This window comes from Tyto alba, unplaced genomic scaffold, assembly GCF_018691265.1.
Source record: "Tyto alba isolate M040663 unplaced genomic scaffold, T.alba_DEE_v4.0 Super-Scaffold_6, whole genome shotgun sequence".
NCBI lineage: Eukaryota > Metazoa > Chordata > Aves > Strigiformes > Tytonidae > Tyto > Tyto alba.
In genome coordinates this window covers 19,892,746-19,915,386 of record NW_024881327.1, presented here as the reverse complement: position 1 = coordinate 19,915,386, position 22,641 = coordinate 19,892,746, and the positions used below count along the sequence as shown (strand labels likewise).

The 22,641-nt window shown below is 42.0% G+C and overlaps 2 protein-coding genes across 5 annotated transcripts in view; both read right to left on the bottom strand.

The window, feature by feature from the left end:
- Nucleotides 1-22,641, bottom strand: part of LOC122154871 (storkhead-box protein 1-like) — a 68,134-nt gene that overhangs the window by 693 nt on the left and 44,800 nt on the right. For both annotated transcript variants that reach the window (XM_042807789.1, XM_042807790.1), the window contains one exon: nucleotides 1,953-2,079. In XM_042807789.1, the coding sequence (XP_042663723.1) occupies nucleotides 1,953-2,079 (127 nt within the window). The remainder of the gene's footprint in view (nucleotides 1-1,952; nucleotides 2,080-22,641) is intronic.
- STOX2 (storkhead box 2) overlaps nucleotides 1-22,641 on the bottom strand; it is a 148,010-nt gene that overhangs the window by 80,818 nt on the left and 44,551 nt on the right. Inside the window, exon 1 of one of the 3 annotated variants that reach the window (XM_032999027.2) lies at nucleotides 21,922-22,160. The exons of 1 other annotated variant lie outside the window; for it this stretch is intronic. The gene's annotated coding sequence lies outside the window, so the exon portion shown is untranslated. Of the gene's footprint in view, nucleotides 1-19,060; nucleotides 19,094-21,921; nucleotides 22,161-22,641 lie in introns of those variants that run through there. One more of the 3 variants, XM_032999026.2, reaches the window with a different exon arrangement.

Genomic DNA, 22,641 nt, shown 5'->3' with positions numbered 1-22,641 from the left:
GCAGCTCACCGATTCATTTTGCTGGCTTATGTGCTGTGGTATTTATTTTAACTTGCATTACTTTTAAGAAAAACCCGACTCCATTATGAAAAGAAAAGCTCCCCTGTTTTTTTCGTGCCAGATCTTCTGATTGCATTTGTGCTTCCTCTGCACAGAAGACAATTGATGCAGAAGGGGTTTAAATCTGGGCACCCAAGACTACCGAAAAACGTACCAGAGTACCAAAAGGAACATAGGCTGTAGGACACAGTCTTTACTTTGATGCATGCTTTTCCTCTCCTATTATCACTGACTCAAAGCCAGTTAGTTAAAACAGATGGAAGCTGGGCTTGTAACTCCTTCAGAGTACAAAACTAACTGGGGAGGCAGAGAAGCCATGAATTCTGCACAGGTTTTCACACAGTCAAGCATTTTTTAAACCTCTTATATATAATAGTATTCAAAAATTTGGAGAAGTGGAATTACAGCAACTCAATTCATTCACTGGCTGCTCTTCCAAAGGATGTAGTAGTAAAAGATGTGCCCAAATGTTGGCCTCAACTTTCTTGTTTTCCACTGGAGCTACATATCATTAGAACCCTGGTATTTAAGTAACATACTGATATATGGGGGCCAGCTGTACTGTAAGTTAGGAAGAAAGCCTATCCTTCTGCTTTCAGAGTTGAAAAAACAGAGAACAAGAAGTAAGTAGCCAATGTAGATCCCACCAGCAATAGAAGCCATTACACATTATCTTTTTAAAGACTAATTCACACATCTCTGTGTCTCTTCCCATTCCTCCACAGAGCCTGTGTTTCTGCTTTAGGCTCGTGTAACGCCTTATGAGATTGCAAAGATGGCACCAAGCACAAGCAGACCTTGGGCTCTGGTGAAACTTCTGGGTGCTACAGCAACACAAACAACAAGCAGATTCTGTGTGTCGGGTAAGTGTCTTTAAAGGAAAAATCCATTGAGAAAGAAAAGAAAGCCCTTGGCCCATAGCAAGCGGGCAGTGTTTTGCATGTTGCGTGGCTATTATTTATCAGCATTAGTTTCAAACTCTAAATTCTTGTCTAGGAGATCTACTCACCATACACAAAACTGAACAAAGCACTGCAAGCATGTTCACAAATGGAACAATGAACATATTTGGTGGGCAGTCCTAAAAACCGAAGCAGCATACCAAGGGAACTAAATCCCAGCAGCTGCTATAACTCTACAGAGCATTTGCTGAACAACCCAGTACTAAGCTCCCTCTCAAAATTCTTGCTTATACAGCTGTGCAATATAGTGAGTATATTTTATAGATGTGTATATATAGCATGTATAACAGGCAGAGATCTTAAAAGCCTTAGAAAAGTTGGGAGGCCTGAAAATAGGCTACTCCACCCTTTGTAAACAACCTCTTGTCATGAATTTACTTCCATATGTGCATGAAGTTCCGTCTATATTAAATAGGCTTTCAAAATAGTGGTTTAGCACTGAAAATGTATGGTTCCCACCCATCAGTTTGAAGAGAATACAAGCATGACACAAACCCAAGAGTGAAAAAGCACTGATTCATCACCTTACAGAGAAGTAATTCAATTCCTTCTTGCATATTTTATTACAGTGTTAGATTCTGAGGCTGTCTCATTGGCATATACTAGTATTTGGGCAGGAAAAAACTCTAGAGAGGAGTCATAAACACAGACACAAATTAGGTGACTCAACACATGCATGACCCAAATGCTTCTGCAAAACCAACTCAAAACTATCAGCCTGCATGTTCTCTGGACCAGACTGCAGTGTTGCAGAGTCTGTTTGTTCCCATGAAGGTGGTACTCTTTAGTCACTGGTTTTCAGTGGGACCCTGGAGCTTCTCTGTTCTCTTCTGATGCCGCAGTAGTGCCCATCAGAAGAAATACTCCCCTCCTGGGACAGCTACCCTGCCTATTCCTCTGCTTGGCTTTTGAAGATCTGACATTACCCACCTGTGTGCACCCAGAGACAATTTCCCATTGCCCTGTTCAGATGAAGGTTTATGCAGGCACCACTTGCGCTTGCCTCTCTGTAGAAGTTGTTCTGAGCATTTCTCCTGAGTGCAGAGATTTTTGTATTCTAGTAGAGGAACAAGAAAAAACATTTTATAGCACTGGATCTCAAACTTCTCCTATCACCTTGTAAGAAAGTTAAATTCTTCAGCTGGGGACTAGTCCAACAAAATAATTTTTGTCTTATTAAGTGATGCCCTACATAACAGTGCAATATGTTAAAACAAATGTATCAACCACAGGGAGTTCTACTACTTTCTTCTATATATCTTTCTATATTACTGGGTGGCTGTTGGATGCTTTGTTATTAATTAATTGTTTTTTTTTAATATGAAGAGGAGCTTAAATCTGGCAGAACACTGTTACTTCCCAGATTTTCTGAAGGCCAGTGCAAGATCTTTAACTTGTCTTTAGAGCTAAACAGAAGGGAGCAGCACTCAAAGCCCCACCTTAGCAAAATGTTTCTAACATAGCACTTAGGTGTCACACTGGGTATAAGAACAGTCCTTGGTGTGAATTCTTCAGCCTACAACTTTCTTACCAGAATCAAGGCTGAGAGCAAGTGAGACATGTAGATGTTATGAAGATAAACGTCCTTTATTACAAAGGAATAGCATTGCAAGAGCCAAGTGGAAATATTGAAATTAAGTAAACTAAAATCAAATTAGAAAAATAAAGTCTCCTCTATAATTCTGAAAAGCATACTCCTCCCTCCAGAAAAGCGTGCTTACAATCTTTAAAGCATGTGAATGGCATTGGTGTAGGATAAGGTTTCTTTCAAAATGCTTTTCATATTATAATGAATTTTTGTAAGGCATAGAGAACCACTTATATTTAATATTTCTGGAAATCTAAAAGGAACTTTTTCAAAAGAAGCAAATGTCTTAAGCAAGTCAATTTACGTGAAGGTGATATTTCCTAAGCATTAGAATTCTATCTGAAAGAATCATGTACAAAATGAAGAGCTAGAAAGTCTTTAGTCTTTATTAAAACTGATCACTATTCAGCCGAACTCAATACCTACACAAGCCAACTGTGGTAAATCTTATTAGTTATGGTGCTCATCTAAGAAACACTTGCAAGAAGTCACTGTGTTACTATACATAAAAATTTCAAGTGCTCTTTACCTCCAGCTATTCCATGAATCAACAAATACTCAAGACAAACATTTATTAGGATCTAACAAAGTAAAAGAAACTCCATACGCAAGTGCTCAGTGACCTGCCTTTGATCTTTTTCTTGACGGGGGGAAATTTGGTAACCATTCCAACTCTGAGACATAAGGTAGATCAGGCAACCTGCCTTCACAACTGGCAGATTTTAGATTTGTCAGAGCATGATGCTAGTGCCAAACTGGTTTTGTTTTCCTTCCTCTCCAAAGATGGATCTTACTATTACCCCAGCTGATGGAATCAAGACAAAATAAACAAAGACTTCCAGGACTGAAACAATGACAGAATATCTGAGAAGGCATTTAAAGTGCCCTCAGTTGTCAAAGGAGTAAAAAGTTATAAAAACAAGTACTTCTTTTTATTGCCCACATCCCCATATCATTGCTGTGGTACTTAAAAAAAACACAACCCTTATGGATTTCTACCCACCACATAGTAATTACTGAAATAACAAAGAATGGGAAAGAAGTATTTCCAAAGTCTGATGCTATTACTGAGCTGCTAGTGAAAAAACTCACTAACACCCCTTAAGTCTATCCTCTTGCACTCCTAATCTTAACACAAAAGGCTGGGTTTAAACACTCACCCCCACCCCCCCTTCCAACCCAAGATTAAAACCGCCTGCAGGTTTCAGCTTCAGACCAGCAGTGACAATACTTTAAATCCTTGGCTACTGCCTTCATGAAGACACAAACTACAGAGAGTCCCCCAAAGTTCTTTGAAATGTTAAATACAAAGCAGGAGGAGGTCATAATGGAAATATTCCTTATAAAAGGAATGGATATCATATGCAGGCTTTTCAAATACATTTCTCAGTTTCTTTGCTTTCAGCCACCATATTCTCAATCCTTCATTGTCTGAAGCTTTTGAAATAAAATTCAGAAATTAAATGAAACACACAAATTAGTGCTGTAAACAGCTGCCAATATATACATATTAGCCCTCATAAATCTCTCCAGTGTAAATTGTGTCCTACTTCTTATCTGGAAAGACTAATTATTTACCTAATAAATGGTCCTACAGCAATTATCAAAAACGCAGCCACTTAAAAGTAACATGTAGGTTTTGTTGCATAATCTTCTGTAGCATCTGCCCAATTATTTCAATAGAAGCCAGGATGGTTCCCTGCTGCACTGGAAATCCAGCTATCTTTCTGCCAAGAGCCTTCCAGTGCACACAAAAGGAATGAGGATTGAGACACCTGTTTCATCCTCTCTTATCCCATAAACTAACAGGCATTTTCTCCATTGCAGTTTTTCTCAACAGATACAGGTAATTAGACAGGAGGATGGGATTTTCAAGATAGGTAAAAAACAAAACAAAACAAAACAAAACAAAACAAAACAAACAGTTTAGACTACCAGCTTTGACAAGCACTGTCAGCTTAAACTATGAGAGCTGCTTGCAGTGTAGGCAGCAGGCAAGCACAGTGGTGCCCTGCCACTGACACAGGCCCTGGCTGGAAGTGATGAGCTTTGTGTTCAAAACTGTTGGTAGGTGGTCAAGCTTTCCTGTTCACTTGCATTCCCCTGGAGGTAAACAGGGTAGTAGGAGTTTTATTTCTAGCCCCTGCCCCACCCTGAGCACTAAATGCCTCTTCTTCCTCATTTGGGTATCTTAAACTCAATGAAAACTGAGTTTTACATTCATTTTGTAGAACTTGTGTTTGGTTTGCTTGTCTCTTAAGGTCTTGCAAGCCCAGTCCATACTAACTTCTGGCCAGTTGTTCCACCAGACATCCACAGAAACATCCCCGTCCAGATTTACAGATTGTGTAGTTGAGGAGGAACGTAACTGGTTGCCACAGCGATGTCTGCAGTCTGAGGAGCTTTTGGACTTACTGTCTCATGAAAGTTACCAAGAGTTAAAAAACTCTTTAATTAGATGAAGTGGTTAATGGAAGCAAGTGCTCCAGCCAGCAGTGAGTGAGTGGTTAAATCACTGGTGATCCTGAAGAATCAGGCTACTGCAGTTTGAAAATCAGAGTAGCCCAGCCCACAGAAACTGCCATTGCTGTGACTACATGCAAGTTTGACAAGCTGCTATCCTCTGCTTCTAGATATGTTATTTGGGTACCTTCACAGGAGGAAAAGCCTGCTCACAGAAATGTTCCAGCTACAGGAAAGGACTGAAAGGTTACAGCAAGCTTGGGAACATCACATGCTTTTGGCAAGGTGGGATGGAGGAGGATGAAAGGCAAAGGAGGGTAAGCAGAAGAATTATTGTTCTTCAATCATTAAACAATCACAGAAACTACGATTACAGGTCACAGACATCTTTTATAACATGCCAGACTAGCACACAGAACATGCCTCAATAATTCAGTCACCCAGGCAGTATTGGCTCTCCACAGTTTGAAAGCAGACGGGGGTCTTCTGAAACAGAGGCCCTGCCTTCACTGCTTTAGGCCAGTGAAGCAGGAGAAAGCCTTTGAAGTATGCTGGAGAACAGGCACTGCTGGACATAGCCCTGGCAGGCAAAAGTGCTCCTGGTGTTTAATCCTCACTGTTCATGGCAGGAATCAATGCAAGATACATAGTGATCTCTGCCTGTCTATTGGACTCCTTACCCCTGTAAAACAAGCAAGAACAAACTCCAGATAGTTGTAGCCTGCACCTAGGCTTCAGTAAAGTGTGCAGCTACAAAAGTGTCCCTAGAAGAACCCTGATAAGTAGGTAGTTCATTGTTGGAGGAGATGAGGTCCACAGAATTTCCTAGGAGTCAGAAGCAATGACTCACAAACACAGTTCAAGCTTGCCTTGACTCACACTGCTTGCAGTATCAACTACAGTCAGCCTGGTTTGTCCAAGAAAAAAAAAATTCAGTATGAAAGAAAACTACTAGTGTTCTCTGTCCTCAACTAAGTAACCAACCGCCCATTAGTTGCAAAAGAATACTGATGATTCAGTATTAATATATATTTTTTAAATCACATATTTCTGATGAGTAAGACTTCTTGTCAATTTTAATGAGACATAGACCACTGACACTATAAAAGTAATTTTTTTTTCATAACTGTATGCTATCAACTGCTCATTTAAATATTTAGTTCTACTTCTTGTTTCAGTGTAACCAGTTAGAGCAGTTTACAACACATTTTACTTTTTCACTATTTAAAAACAAAACAAAACACCACAAAAAAACAAACAAGAACACTGATCTCTGAGCACATGACTACAACAATGCAGATTCCTTTTTTAGCAAGCTGAGAGGTTGAGCAGGCCACTTCAAAAGTGGTAAGATCTTGATTCAGAGGGTGTCTGAACGGATTCCTATTTATCTGTACCACTTCAGAAAACTCTGTTCTCCCTGATTGCTACGCCTTGAAAAACAGTGCAAAGCTTGGTGTTTTCAGAGCAGACAGACTGAGAGGAGACATGTCTAGAAACACACATTTCACCATATCCATCTTCTAATAACAATATTCCACCACCTCTGAACAATTAGGTAAGAAATTCAAGCCTTCTAACTCACAAAATAACATCTAAGAAAAGAGACCTGAGCTTACCAACTGTGAGAAAATTCAGTGGTCAAAACCAAGAATAAATTCAAGAAAATGTTCAGACAATCTTTGCCCTTTCAAAGAAAAAAAAAGGTGACACCACACACATTTAATGGAAAGAACTGCACAAATGCTTTCCAAAACCGGATGTGTAGCTTTAGAGTCAGATATGGAGATATATTCAGCAACATGAATACAAATTACTGCAGGTACTACAAGCAGGAACATCTCCCAAGTGATGGAGGCAAGTTATTGGGTAGTAAATGCTCCTAAAGAAACTTAATTATGTTTAGCTATGTTGGAAACTATTCCTGCACAGGCTAGTGTTCCACATTTACCCAAAGCTGTAATTACTGGTTTTAGATTAAAAATAAATAACTCCAGTAACAAAATCGTTATTCTGACAAACTGGATAAATCATCTTCATAATTCATGTATGAGTTCATGGTTTGCTTGACTTCTCTGGAAGTCAACTTTTTCTTGGATATCATGATTTTCATGGTCAGAAACAAAACATAATCACCCATCATTCCCAAGGATGACTGTGACAACTGAGTTATCTGAAGATGCCAAGCTCAAGCTCTCTGTGATACATTTTTATATCCGAAAAGCAGGCAAGGAAAACAATGTCGCAGAGAGAAACAGATGGCCAGTGAGTTATCACTCTCGGTCTGATGACTTATGTGGGCTGAACTTGTTTGTTTACTCACATATTTGCAAAAAAGAAACTTTCCTTATGTTAGCCACAGCTATATTGTATATTATGTACATATTATATACACAGTACATACCACTACCTACACACAATATCAAGGGATTGAGTATTTACCTTCAAATTACCAGGTGTTCTCCTGCAATGACAAAAGTCACAGTTGACCCTTCCCAGGGCCGGGGAGTTAACTGACTGTTATCTGTAACACTGCAGCTCAAAAAAGGGTTAAAAGGGGGATCCCAGAGTTACAGCTGCCTGGCTCACTGGCTTGGAGACAGGACAGAAGTAGCTCAAGTCCTCCAAAACAGGGAGGTGAGCCTGTAATTTCTGGCTATACCCTTTACACTATGCAGGAACCGCCACCTCTGCCTGTTCACTACCCCCTGTTGATGCAAGCCCCGTGCTAACCCTGCATGATGCATGATGCAACCACTGTCATATGGTCCTGAGGCAACAGGCACTATCTGTGTGTCAGCGAGCCTTATTATAGGAACCATCCTTGAAAATACAGACTCTTCTTAGATCATCTCACCTCCTCTTAAGGATTGCTCTCATTATCTTCTGGGCACAGAAAAATAATGCAGCCTTTCTAAGCATATAAAATGCAATTATGTATAAACACGGTGTTGGGAAAAGAATTCAGATATTTTAGCTGACAAATAAGATGCTGAAAATCAGGAAAGAAGGGTCACTGTGTGACCATTTAACCCCCAGAAAATCACCAGAAAGTATTTTCTGTTTGCAGTCGCAGTAATGCTACAGTTAACAACCAGCCTTACAATTGTAAAGGCTACTGGTAACCACCTCTTCACTAGTGTTTTCTGGACAAAGAGCTTTTACATTGTTTTCCCACTAGCAAAAGTTTCACTGTGTTCTTGTACTGCAACTACACTGAGTAAAGGATTAAAAGTCAGTGTAATTTTAAGTACTGGCAAGAGTCCTGAAAGTACAGCAAGACATTTTTCAGTAGATTCTTTGAATTACCAGGATGTAAATGTGATGTAGGATATGCTTATCGGCATCCTCACAGATCAACATGTGCTGGAAGGATCAACTCAGGATGGCTGCATGGATCAGCTAGTTACTGATCAGATCCTCTTCACATTTTCACATCCTTAGGTATATTACCGTGGGGATGGACAGCCTCTCTGAATAAACTACAGAGCTCCAAAATGCCTCTTGCAACAAGTACCCCTGCAGCCCTGAGAACTTCAGTAGGACTGTGGGTATGGCAGATCCCACAGCAGCAAGCCAGAGACAAGCCTGAAAGAAGGAAGCAGGAACAGTGTGGGAAAGCTGAGCTCCGAGCAGGAACACTCACACCTGACCCATCAACAGCTGGTGCAAGACAACCCAGCACTGTCTCTGGTGCAGCATCTGAGCCTTTGTGCCCGTGCAGAGCAGTCTACCCCCATCCCTCCACCCACTCTGTGGTGTAGGAAGTGTTACACAGACAGACTCATGAACACCATCTGCTTAACTGTAGTGTTTGACTCCCTTCCTATGGCATATAATAGTTTGAGATGGTCTAGGTGCCCTAATACAATCCTACGTTTTCCATTTCTATATGTCATGAAGAAAAAACAAAGTCAAAATGTACTTTTCGTCTCCTACAACATTGGTCTTAGTTTTTCTAACTGAATTTTCTTGCACGGTTTATTTAAGAAAACAAAACCAAAAAAACCCAAGCAAACAACCAAAAAAAAATCCCCAAAACAAAACCAACAAACAGAAACAAATTCTGTAGGAACATGAAGTTTAACTGGAAGAAACTCTTACTGCAATAAAAAAATTAGCAGGCATAAATATGTGCAATACTGACATTTGTACAGGAATATAAAGTCTACACATGAAACAACTTTACATTTGTGTGGCATCTTTATTCACTCTACTATGAAGAAAGAACACTAAATTTAATGCATTAATGCAAATACAATGAAAACTTCAATCCAGACCAGGAAAAAAACCCCTTCTTTCTAAATATATGAAATCACTATCCATCTTTTTCCTATTCACCTCCATATTTTAAAATGAAAAAAAAAAAAGGAAAAAAAAATATTTCCAAGTACTTGGGTTGTCATGTCAGTGGGGTTTATTAATCCCACATGACAGTGTGGTCTATTAATTACAGAATATATTACTTACAGCATTTCAGTAATTTGGAATACAAGTAACTGAAGTAGCCTCCCAGTGCTCTGGGAGATAGGACAGCTAGTTAGGCAGAGGCACACAATATAGCACTCTCCATTTTTAAAAGCTGTCCAGTGATTTCACTTGCCCCATCTTTCATAGTGAAAAGGATGATGTTTTTAAATTTATTTTTCAGAGAAGTCCAAAGTCCCACAACTGCAAATGCAGCCACTTGGCTCTCACTGGGCTCACGCGGGAAAAGACAAGGAGAAAATCAGTTCCCAGCAGGCTCCAACCCAGAGCCCTGAAGGGGAACACCCTGGCGTGCTGCTTGCTCTCCAGAGCGTCCCAGGGAGCTTGCCCAGCACCACGCAGGGAGCAGAGTTAGAAACAGCACTCAAATCTCCTAGTGCCAGCCCTGCAGCCTAACAAGAGATCAAAAAGATGCTCCTCATGCACGTATTATCTGTGGGCTACGTGTCAGCCTTCTCTAACTGACAGGCATAGATAGAAGGACAGGGTAGCTTTTGAGACACAGAGATACAAGTGATCCTGATCTTTCATTTATCTTCAATACTAAACTATCTGTACAATGTCCCGTGAAAGAAATCATTTAAAGGTTTTTATTTTTTTTGCTCAACTTCATGATAAAACAGCTTTGTTTGACATGGGTAAGAATGGCATGGGAAAAAAAAAGGAGCCTACTTTTAACGTGGCAGTGATTTAAGGCAGGAAGAAGAATGAAGACTGCTCACAAGGCTCATTACCGCACCAAAACCTTTCACCTGTAAGAGGAAGCCCCGCCAGCCCCAGGCTCATGCTGTGATCAGCTTACATCTGAAAACTCGTTCTGCCCCACCTCAGCCCTGTCCCCAGCGGGCATGCCTGCCTGCCTCTAGACCATCCCACCTGTCCCACCACCAGCACTTTTTGCTCAGAGCTAGAAAGAAGGGGAAGGCAGGAGGATTTTAAATACTGAGGCTTATCTGAAGCTGTAGCCACAAATAAGTAAAAGGGCCCCCTCTAAGCAGGGGGGCTGTTTCTGATTCTCATACCACAGTTGCCAAACTAAGAAAAATATGAAACTGTTAAATGAAACGCAAAAGGATGACACAATTCAGCACTTACAGAATATTTGCATGTGGACAGGACTGGCTTGTTTGGGATGATTAAAGCAAGGCAGATCAAACCTCGGAGCGTGTACTTCTAAGAGCTCTCCCAAGCCCAGGCAGGCCAGCCAGCTGCAGCAAAACCCAGCCAAGGGAAAAGCTGTTCCTCCAGAGGCTGGCAAAACTGCCGCACGCACCACCCACCCGAAGCTAGTGCTTGCTTGCTGCGGGCATCCACAGCACCTCGGTACCCGCTGGCACTTCCACACCCTGCTCTGCGCCCGGCTCTCCCTGGCAGACGCGGGGAAGACGAGCCCTGCTCGGGCAAGGGAACGTCCCGCCAGGAGGCTGGTGGGCCTCATCTTCCTGCCCAAAGCTCTGCCTGAGCCGCAGCTGCGCCGAGATGGGCTCCCCCCGCCCAGCAAAACCCCGTCGGTGCAGGGTTAGGAAGATTAGACTGCGACTAAATGAAAGACTCCCTTCAAAGCCACTGAGCCGTGCCTTTGATGGTGGTGATACTCTGCTGGATGGAGACGCGGCAATTGCGGGACATGCAGCCATAATTCCCTGCTGGGACTGGCTGTCTTTCTGCTAGAAGACAAGACTGGACTGAACTACTGTGGCCACAGGACTCCTGCAATGAACGCACATTAATTTAGTCCAGAATTCTGCGTTTTGGTCATCTGAATAGCAGGTAGCATTTGTAACCTGCTCAAATACTTTGACTCTCAGGATAAGACATTAAAGAAAGCAACTCTTCAACTTACTATTCTAACATCCTGCAAACTGGAGATCTGTTAGTGGAACCGACAGAATATAAGAGGTCAGGGGAAGAAATATTAATATCGCAATTATTCAGTTCATACCATTTTAGTAAGCTATTCGACAAAAAAAAAAAAAAAAAAAAAAAAAAAAGGAAGAAAAGAGAAGGTAGCATTTGAAAACGTTTAGAGAAATGCATTCTTAAGTGAGGCTTGAAAACCAACTGAATAAATACAGCAGAAATCTTCCACGGATGTGGGTTTATAATGATGATTTATATTCTGATAGCCAAGCAATGAATGCAGTTTGTCAGGCACCTGAAACTACTTTACATTTATGATCCATTTGCACAAGAACTGCTTTCAACAGCTTAATTTTTAAAATCTGAATTATAGGACCAGTAGAATAGAAGAAAGCCCCCAGCAATCCCCAATATATATCTAGCCCAACATTCAGCCTCCTAAAGAAGCCAGCAGTGCACAGCCAGGGAAGAATAAGGTGGCATTCATACCTCTCCCTAATAATCTCTGTGTCTCCCCCCATTTTCAGTTCAATGGATTTGCTGTGCCTGCTGCAATTCCTCTATCGTGTAGTCTCCGTGAGACCTCCCTGCCAAAGGTTTGCCCAGTTTCCCTGTCAGCCTGTGTAAACTTCTTGCGCTTACAGCATCGTCCAGCCAGAACTTGTGCAGGTTACTCCCTCTGGCATGAAGAATCACCACCTCTTTCTTTTGAACCCAGCTCCCTTCACTTTTTATTTCCCTCAAAAAATATTTTGGCCAGTGTCCTGGGTTTGAGTGAGCGGTGGGGTTTTTGGTAGCAGGGGCCCCCTGTGAGAAGCTTCTTGAAGCTCCTTGAAGCTCCCCCAGCTCCAGGTTGGACCCACATCTGGCCGAGGCTGAGCCAATCAGCTGTGCCTCCGCAATAACATATTTAGGAAGGGACCTGGGAGGAGGAGCTGGAGTTGTGAGGAAGAGTTGCAACATCTAGGTGAACATGGAGGTTGGGGGAAAAACAGAGGAGGAAAGAGGGTGGAGGTGAGCTGGAGCAGAACCCCCCACTGTGGTGAGACGGCAGGGCTGCCCCCGCTGCCACCCGTGTAGGTCTGTGGTGGAGCAGATGTTGACCTACAGTCTGTGGGCGGCCCCACACCATCTCAGGTGACTACACCCAAAGGAGGCTAGGATCCTGTGGGAAGAAGCAGCCCCCACTGTTGTAGCTCAGTGCTAGGAGGTTTGCAACACGGGGATGGGGTGTCCCACTCCAGAGAAGCTTGGGAAGGGCTGCAGCCCATGGGAGGGACTCAGGTTGGAGAAAGTTGATGAAGGACTGTCTCCCGTGAGAGGGGGACCATGCTGGAGCAGGGGAAAGAAGTTCCAGAAGTTCACCCCCTCTGAGATGGAAGAACCAGCAGCACTGACTGCGCCTCCCATTCCCTGCCCCTGTGCCGCTGCGAGGAAGAGGTAGAGATAGCGGGAGCAGAGCTCGGCCCAGGAAGAAGGGAGGAGTGGGATAAGGTGTTTTCAAGATGTGGCAATGCTTTTCACTATCCTACTCTGTCTGTTAAGTGTTGTGGTTGTTAGTGTTTGTATTAAATTTGTATTCTTTTTTTTGTTCCCCTAATGAGTCGGTCTTTTGCCCGTGAATGTAAAGGGTGAGCCACCCCTCCCTGTCCTTATCTCAAATCCTGAACCTTTACTTATTTTCTCCTTCTCAGCACTGGGGAAGGAGGCAGGGGGGTGAGAAAGGGGAAAGTAAGCAGCTGCATGGTGCTCAATTGCCATCTGAGCTCAAGCCATGACAAGCAATACTTGGATGTGCAACAACTTTAAAGTGTATCACATGGTGCATTATGGCTAGAAGCTGAAGCATCATACCACTGCACATTATGATTATGTCATCTTTCTATACTAGCACAGATTTATACAAATTATTGACCTTGCCTGATTCAATGGGATAGTGGCCACTGGGCACTTCAAACAGTTTTATTTTTTGAGGATAGTATTGCTTTCAATATAAAAAGAATTTAGCAGTGGCATTGTTGAATGCTGGAATTTATAACCAAGGTTGCATGCACAAACATGCCTGACAAAGGCTGACCACAATATGCTCTCTCTTCAGAGAAGAAAGAGTTCACCTCATCTCTTACTGTGAAGAATGTTTTCATCCCTGATGTGTTGTATTTAAATACAATGGACCCTTGCCTTATTTTAATTTATTTTTGAACCAGGCAAGTTGAATGTACTCAAGAGATTCTAGTGATATAAACTACTTTTTAGTGTAGGGTTATGAAACTTGTAATGAACCATCCCACACACTTTTTATATCACACAGCTTCCAGAAAAGTTATTTTAGATTATTCTTCTGTTGAAAAGTGGTTATGGCATTGTGCAAAATATTCTGCCTGTAGAAATCATCAAAATACTTCAATCTGTAATCTCGCAGCAGTTGCTCTAGGTTGGCAAATTCTTCAAATTCTAACCCTGTTTTTCTAGGACTTCACCTACATCATCATTACAGGATGAGGGATCTGTCTAGGCCTTCCCCAGTTTCATCACGATTGTGCCTGGAAACTTATGAGGAGTTCATCTGCATTCATCACTGTCAGTATCAGTATAACATTTGGTTTTATTTTTTTTTTTTCCAAAAGATGTAAAATTGCTGACACCCTGCCCTTGGACAGGCCATCTCTCTAGATTTTATGAAGACACAATGGAAAGTATATGACAAAGGCACACAGAAAAGTACTAGACAATAACTGAGATGCTCAAGAAGTGTTCTTAAGGCAGCTCTCTGGGTAATGAAGGAAAAAAATGTAGAATTTTGCTGTGCTTTAAAAGCTAAGCACTACATAGTGCCCTCTGCTGCATACAGAGGTAATAGGCAAAGCACCACTGAGCAATGACATCATTTGATATTAAACAACACGATATGTTGTATGTATGACAAATATTTATTTCCTTAATTATGCTTGTTTTCTAAAAATACTAATAAATTATGCAAACATCTTCAGTACCAGCTTAGAGCAGATGTTTTTTTTACACACTTGCTTCCCATCTAGTATCCTGCGTTCTGTCTGCGAGCAAGCTGTCAACTCGCCTCCCACATCTACAGAGTGGGAAATGCATACCGAGAGCGAGCCGAGACGCTGGGTGACTGGGTGGGGGGAGTGTACAGCACCCTCAGCATGAGATTTAATCACGAGACACTCATGGCAGCTAAACAGCTCAGTGGGACATGGTCTACACACTGTCCTCGCTGCTCCTCCTAAATTCAAGTGAGCTGGAAGTGCCCATCTCTCCCTATCCTCAGCTAGAAGAAACAAAACAAAGACAAACAAACATAAGGGAAAGTCAAACCTCTAATGTAATTTTCAACTTCCAAATAAATGTACATTAACAGTCTATAAGAGGTCCTTCATGCACAACATGAAAGAGGTAAATGCAGACTGGAGGAACCGCGAGCCTGAGGAGGATTTATTGATTGTCAGACAGAACCGAGGTCTCCTAATGTGGAATACAAATATTTAATCTGATTCTGAAATCTTATCTGCTGCCTTTAAGAAGATTAACAGAAATTCTCTTGCAACAGACTGTGAATTCTGATCCACTTCATGAACTAGGAATATTTTCCAGAATCAAAGCTTGTGCATTTTAACTAGTTTATTAGCATGCTACTCAAAATCAAATTCAACAAAGATGATCAAGATTAAAACCTGTTCAAGGAAGTTAGGCCATAAAAAACATGTTATTTGCATGCATACATGTTGCATGAAACAGGCATGTCACATGTATGCACAGACATGAAAACATATGGTATCTTATTTTACATGAAACATTCCAGATCTCCACACTATTCTTGAACAAAAAATTGGCATGAAGATGTTACGGTAAAAAAGTTCTTTCTTAAAAAACAAACAAACAAAAAAAAAAACCCCAGTTTTCCAAATGGATAATCTCTGCTTTAGCCTGCAATGAAAAGAGATATTCTAGAGAAGAAGGAAGAATTCATACATATGTCCTTTTTTCTGTCTTAGACAGACCGGGTACAAGGCAGACAGCTAATATCATCGCTGTGCTTGGTTCTGCCCTATGAATCTATGTAACTGGCCAAGTTTCAGGCTTCTCCTTCGTTTTTCCTTTAAATAAAGTGACAAGGAAAGGGAAGTACAGCCAGCTGGCTTGCTGTGGCTGGCTTCCCTCCCCCGGAGGAAAGCGAGGGAGCCGTCCTTCCCGTTTCTTTCATTTCTGCCCATCAGCTAAGATGGCAATGTGCCAGATAGCCCAGTCCTAAATTTTCCATATGTTTTTTTTCCTAGAAATCTGTGGGCTCCAGTAGGGTCTATGTGAAGTAAGAAGAGCACGGTAGGCACTACAGTGGAGGAGGGGGAAGAACTCTGCTATCTCTCCCTCCTTCTACGAGTTCTCCCCTGACTCTCCCAAGTGAGATGAGATGTTTGGGGCTCTGCTCCATGGTCATGAGCCACCCCAGCCAGCTTGTCCTGCACCCCTGCTGAATGCACAGCATCTCTGCTGGGCTACAGGAATAACATGACAGTGATGCCAGATATCCATTTAGAGCAAGGCTGAGAAGCATCACACGTCAGGCAACCCTCAAGCACTTGGCAGGTCTGCTTTAGATCTGTGTTGGCTGGTTGAATTAAGCCTGTTCCTGTTTAAAATGAGCTAACCTGCATTTCATCATTAAGCAGGGCTTCAGCTGGGAGCAGTCAGTGCAATGAAACCAACCCAGCAGCATATATACCGACACTCCTGGTTTTTTTCTCAATAGTCAATTCATAATGAAGCTACCAGGCATCAGCTGAACATTATCTCTGTGCTAGTAGCCCCAGGGCTTTTACCTGAGATGTAAAATAAGTCAAATAACCTTGCATTTGTCATGAGCAAAGAGTATGCACACAGTTGCAGCACTTCACCTAACTCAATCTGAGCCTTTAATCTAGATGAGACCTTGATCCAAGGGCAACCCAAAACAGTCCTCAAGCACAGCGCCGCGTGGGCTTCTGCTTGCTATCTGAGAAGGTAATGTAATGCACCACTTGTGTGTGCAAATGCCTACATCTTTCCTGAAGTCAACGAAAAATTTTCATTATGTTTTCATGATGAAAAAGTCCAAAGGACATTGCTCTTCTCAAGGTCTATGTTAATTCTTTATATTATCTAGAGTAGAAATACCTCTCTTTCACACAGAACAGTACAGGATCACAAAGACGCCGGCCAGTTGCCTCCCAAGCTCACAGGAACCCTACACAACAGAACCATCCTCTTCAGCAGGGCGCCATTATTTCTGTACATAATAACCACAGTCACAAAATGAGTCTCCCCTACAGCAAAAAGAAAGTGTTTAATGAAGATCCTTGCATAATTTCAGGTAAAGCATGTTAGTCTCCAGCTCTCCCCGTATCTTCTTACAAAGATACCCAGTTGGTGAGAAGATGTATGAACACCTGAGGTGATGCAATAATGCTGCAAGTGCATTGCCATAGGACACCCTTCCTAGTACAACAGCCCAGGTTCAAGTGGCTCTCACTGTATTTTCCCACATACACCTACTGTGTAGCTAGTATGAAGCAGAAGTCCTGGCGAAAAACATGGTATGTTCATACATGCTCTTCTGCTCTCAGCTGTAAAATGACAACAGTAACTCATCCATCCCTGAAGGGTTTCTCTGATCACAGAGACAGAAAACAGTCATGTATGTTCTGGTACAAAGAGTGAAGTCCATCATAACCCAGAGACAGGAGAACGTCAAAACTTAAGGTTGTACCACCAGTTGTAAGTCTGCCATTTCTTAACCTGAAAATGGTTGCCTTCAGAGTTTATAATTTTAGGTTTCAGCACATAAATTCCTAAAGTGTCTTTAAAGAAAATATAAAGGCTGCTAATTAACGTGCATATGCATGCCCTACACTATACATGTACAACCCTAAATATCTGCTTTCTTACATTGTGGAAACCCGTTATTCCAGAACATACTGTCCTGATAGGCCTCACTAGTGAAGTTGCCTCTACTGCTGCTGCCTCTACTGCTGCTGCCACCAAGAGTACTTTGTACCAAGTTTACAGGCTTTAAAAGTGATTCTTTCTTCTTTTTTTCATCTTAAGCCAAAACACTAATTTTCTGTGCAACATAGTAATATATATACAGAATACTTGCTGGCACCAACAACTACTACATAACACTCATCAGAAACAAACTGTACAAAATCTTCAGATTAGACAGGTTACATTGAACGTTGCCTGTTGAACATGATCCTGAACTTCAGCACACACTTTCTCCTCTTGAGCAACAACAGTTGATAGGGAAAGGGTGTGGTTACTCTGGGAGGAAGCAGGAACAAGAGAGAGCTGCATCCCCAGCACTAAATGCAGGGCCTGGAGGGTGCTTCTGGGCAACTCCCAGCTGGAAGATGAGAGACTCTTTTATCACCTGATGCCCTTCGGCCAGGTACTCAGGGTATGTGCTGGGAAGCTCTTCTTTGTCTCGCAATTTCCTAGGCAATCTCAGAGCTGTTCTAGCTACTGCTCCTTTGAAGGCTGTGTGGTCAGACAGAGTACATATTTTTTGGCACACCTAGCGTTTTCTCAAGGGATGTAAACCGTGGTAAGAAAATTTTCACTTTCTAGCTCTCTTGGTAAGCGCAGAACTTCCCAAGTCAAAGAAAAGATGTTGCCCTAAGAAAGAGACAATATATATGCTGGTGGAAACAAAACCAGTTTTAGAGTTCTTCTCCCCCACCTCCTGCTTCCCCTAAAAAAAGGGGGGAAAAAAAAAAAAAAAAATCGTTCATAACGCAGTGCATTTGGTGGCCTAAATAGGCGTGTTACCAGAATTCCCCACTGACACAAAGAGGTCATAACTTGAGAAGGTGAGAAAATTACTTAAGCTTCCATAAGGAAAATCGACCTGGAACAATTAACCTGAGAATGGCACCAGGACCATGTCCCAGAAAGCTCATTTCCAAGACAAGTTTCTACCGGGAAAAGTTTAGCAGTTCAGGACTGCTGAGAGTAAGTTCTCACATTTACAGCTGCCACAATGAATTCATTTGGACACCCAATACTCTCAGAACCCATCTGAAAAAACAACTGCTTCTTTGGTACCGTGTTCTTCCATCATTTCCTAAACTGCTTATACAGATGCTAGGAATAACACTCTGCCATATCCAGTATTATTGGCATCTGCCTCCAGAATAGAGAAAGGAAAACTTCGTTACATGTTTGCAAAACCAGTGAGCTCCTTTGAGAAAGATCTCTGCCTTCCAGGATGCTGCCTGCTTCTCACTCTGATACTTAAATACCACACACCACTCCTGATCATCTTTACAGGTTTTTGATACACTTAAAGATCCTTTCTTCAACTATAACCATTTTTTAACACTTCTTTTTCTTAAATGTGAGAAGTAAACCACCATACTGTGTTCTGTCCTTCAATAAAATTGATTACACAGCTACTTTTGACCTATGAGTGCTTGTTCTCCCTCCCAATTTTCTCTGCAAACCCCCCCACACAAGACAGATTACTTGATTTTCATTTTTTTTTTCTTAATTAGCCGTCTGCTAGACCTGTAATAGTGCAGATAAACACATAAAAAAGTTACAAACTGAAGAAAGAGAGGCATATAAAGGGGCTTTCACTAACCTTTTGCCAGGGTGGAGAAGCTGAAATGGCCTGTGAAGGTCGAGTAAGAGGAGACCAAACCAGGCAGCAAATTTGCTCCCGTCGGCTGGTGAGCAAGAGAGCAAGCAGGGAGAGCTGGCGGTGGGGAGGGGAGGAGGAGCGTACCAGGGCAGCTGAGTGGTTAGCTACTAAATTAGAGAATAAGCAACTAGGAATTGCAAATAACTACACCGCCTGGGAAGTGGAGAGGAAGAGTTATTTTCTGCCAAACGCCTGCATTTTTCATTCTGCAAGGGTCTCTGCCCCGGCTCCCTCACCAGCCATCCCTGTGTGCCAGCAGAAGGCTTCTCCAGAGCCCCTGGAAACCGTGGCTTTTCCCTGGGAACGCCAGCTCAGTTTGCAGGGAAGCGCAGGGAGCTGGCGTGTGTGCACACACCTGGGAAGGAATGCTTGAGAGCCGCGGTCGCTCCTGGGCACCGCTCACTCCTGCAAGCCTTCCTCTGCGGGGCGTGCTGTCTGCACCAGCTTCAAGTCTTTTTATGGTCAAGGCAGTAGCAATGTTGCCAAAATGCTGAGATTGCTGAACCTGCTTTGATGGCCTGAGAAGGTCTTCAAAAGCGAGGGAGATGTGATTAGTCTCCATAATAAAATTTTCAAATACTCCTCTGGTGAGGAAAAGTCAATGAACAAAAAACAAACCACAACCTCTGACCTACACCTTTGCTACCCAATTTTCTGTTAGAACATAACTCCGATGACTGTAACACCCTAAAACTTATAATTATGAAGCTGAATGCATTTTCAACGTGGGTGGATGGTTGTGGGTGAAGTAACTTTTAAAAGCAAAATGACTAGAGACCTTTCACAACCAGAATCTCAGATGTCATTTGAAAAGCCAAGAGGATTCAAATTCAAACCCAGAAGATTCAAACCTAATCAAGATTGTGCTGGAGACGAAACAGCAGAGACCTTAATTTTCCATTCAACACTCATATAGGAGAAGAGATCACAGGAATTGCCAGCGGGGATAACAAACTCCTCATAATTCTCGAAACATTTCTGGTTTTATATAATTGAAATCTTGTGAGAATTATCAGCTGTTATTTATAGCATTTTTTAACAAAACCTTGCAGGATGTGCTCGCAAGATTTTAATGTCACCGGAGCAGATTAACCATGGTCTAGCCCTCAGCCCACATGAAAATAATACCTCCTCATACCATTTCTGAGTAAAATTAATAGCCTTACAGCACCCCATCCTATTTTGACTGCTCTTTTTATTCACATTTCCACTCACAGAAGTAATACTTAAACCTCTTTTCCAGCAGACTGTTTCTTCCTTGTTTTTTGTTATCATTTACCCCAAAATGGACTACAAGGGAACAGGTCATAGCACCACGGTGCCTCACGGCCTTCTCCAGCAGAGTCCTCTGCCCTGCATTGTACATGAATCCTTGCTTAGTGGTTACCATTAAGCTTTCATGCTAGTGACTAGCCTATAGCTCTGAGAGTCTGCTGTCTTGCTCAGGTTTAGAAAGTAATTACGCCTTTAGTGTCTCTGCTTTAGTTGATCCTAAGACTCAAGTTCTTTTCTCCTAGCAGAAACGCAAATACATATTGAAGTAAAATGCATCTTTTCCATTACAATTTCTAGTTGTGAAGTCTTCTACCAGTTGGTTGCATATATTTCTGTTTCCTGGGCTCTTTGTAGCTGACGTTTCTCTTTAGATACTTATAGTTCTATAGCATGGGAACACCAAATTTATTTCTACACCCCTCTCAGACCATTTTTTGATGGCAGAAATGTTATACACAGTCTGGCACACCTTCAGTCTGCAGCCCATCTATTGTCTGCATAGTAGGGGGAAGAAAAAGGAAGGAAAAAAAAAAGAGGAATAGTTCTATAACATAATTGCATACTTATAAATAGCATGTTTTCCACGTGTGTCAAATATCAAATAGCTTAATGACAACTGATAACTGGCTGATTTCTGCAATCTGCCATCAGCTGCTATTTTCAAGAGAACATGAGCTATTCCTAATACCACAGTACAACTCCACTTAGTTGTGTAGGAAGCTTACATTTTTCAACCAGATGGCAGGTATATACTACTTTAACCAAAATCCTGTTTTAAGAACAGCGGTCAATATAATGACAGTGCTTGACAAGCCAAGAGGCATACAAAAGTAGATAACTACATAATATCATTTAGTATTGCCCTTTAAAAAAATAACATACTTATGAACGGCAACAGATGGGCCAAGCAATCAGGCTCCATGACCTCATTTACTGGGGGAAAAGAAAGTGTTTTGTTTGTTTTTTTCAATTAAACTTCAGACTTTATTTCCAAAATATACTTTGTAAAACTTGGATGTGATTTTTCTCATGCATGTATGAAGCCAAAAAACCCTGCTCCCTGAGTCAAGCAGGGACAAGAGCTGTTCGGCTGCATTATAGTGTGATTAATCCACACAACTGCATTAACACCCAATAGAGGAAAAAGCCACCTCTAGAATACAGGGTTTAATATGATACAAATACCTTCTTAGAGATCTCTGTCATTAGAGCAATGTCTACCAATTAGCAAATAAATTATTTACACCAGCATTTCTATTTCAGCAGAAGACATTATCCTGTTCTGTTTTGCTGCCATCTCTTAAATAGCAACAGCAAACAGTAGCTGTGAAATCCAGTTTACATCTTGCAGGAGCAAAGAACTCGGCATTTTTAACAGTCAGGAATTCAGAATTGCCTTAGCTGGGACACATTTTCTCATTTTTCCCTGTCCTGGTAATAAAAATCAGCCCCTTTTTGGATCTGACCCACTGCAGCCTCATATCGTTGCCCCTAACACAGGACATGATTTGCCCCTCTGTACTTACATTATATCTGTGTTCCTCTCTTCAAATACAAATGAAGAATCAAGAGGAGAAGTAGATTCTGGGTAAATGAGCAGCACACTGAGGCACCCCAGGTGATCACCATGGCTTCTCCTTTCTTCTGTGTCAGAGACTTCCCTTGTGTTCAAAGCTATTTTGAAGGAGAAGATCCGATGTCCTACCAGTCAAACACACTGAGCCTTTGGATCCTCTAAAGCCCTACCAAAGCATTTAGGAGTGGCTGTCTGTATATTTACTTTTGCTTTTTTTTTGGATGTATGCCTATGAAAGAAGGAAGCAAACTCTCTTCATATTTCACACCCATTCACACTGCATTTTTTTCAGGGTGCTGCTAAAAGAGAAAAAAAAAAATCCCAAGCTAGTTCAGCTCCAAATGGCCAACCACAAAATCATTTATTTTCCTCTGGTTATACTGACTGGGTTATTTTCCCACACGCTCCTGATGTGGTGAATGACTTGTCTGAGCAAGCAAGATAATGCTTTAGGCAGCAGATTAGAAAATGCAAATGCACAGGGAGTCCAATAGGCACCTCCTGGCCCGCATCCTGCCCGGCAAGGCTTGGCTTTCCACCCTCAGCTGAGTCTCTGGGAGGTGCCCACCTCTCTGAAGGCCTACGATGGGCATGCTGGGCACATGAGGAGCTACAGCGTCCCCATGCCCCAACTCTGTGTCCGAAGGCAAACAGACATCAAGGCTCAGCC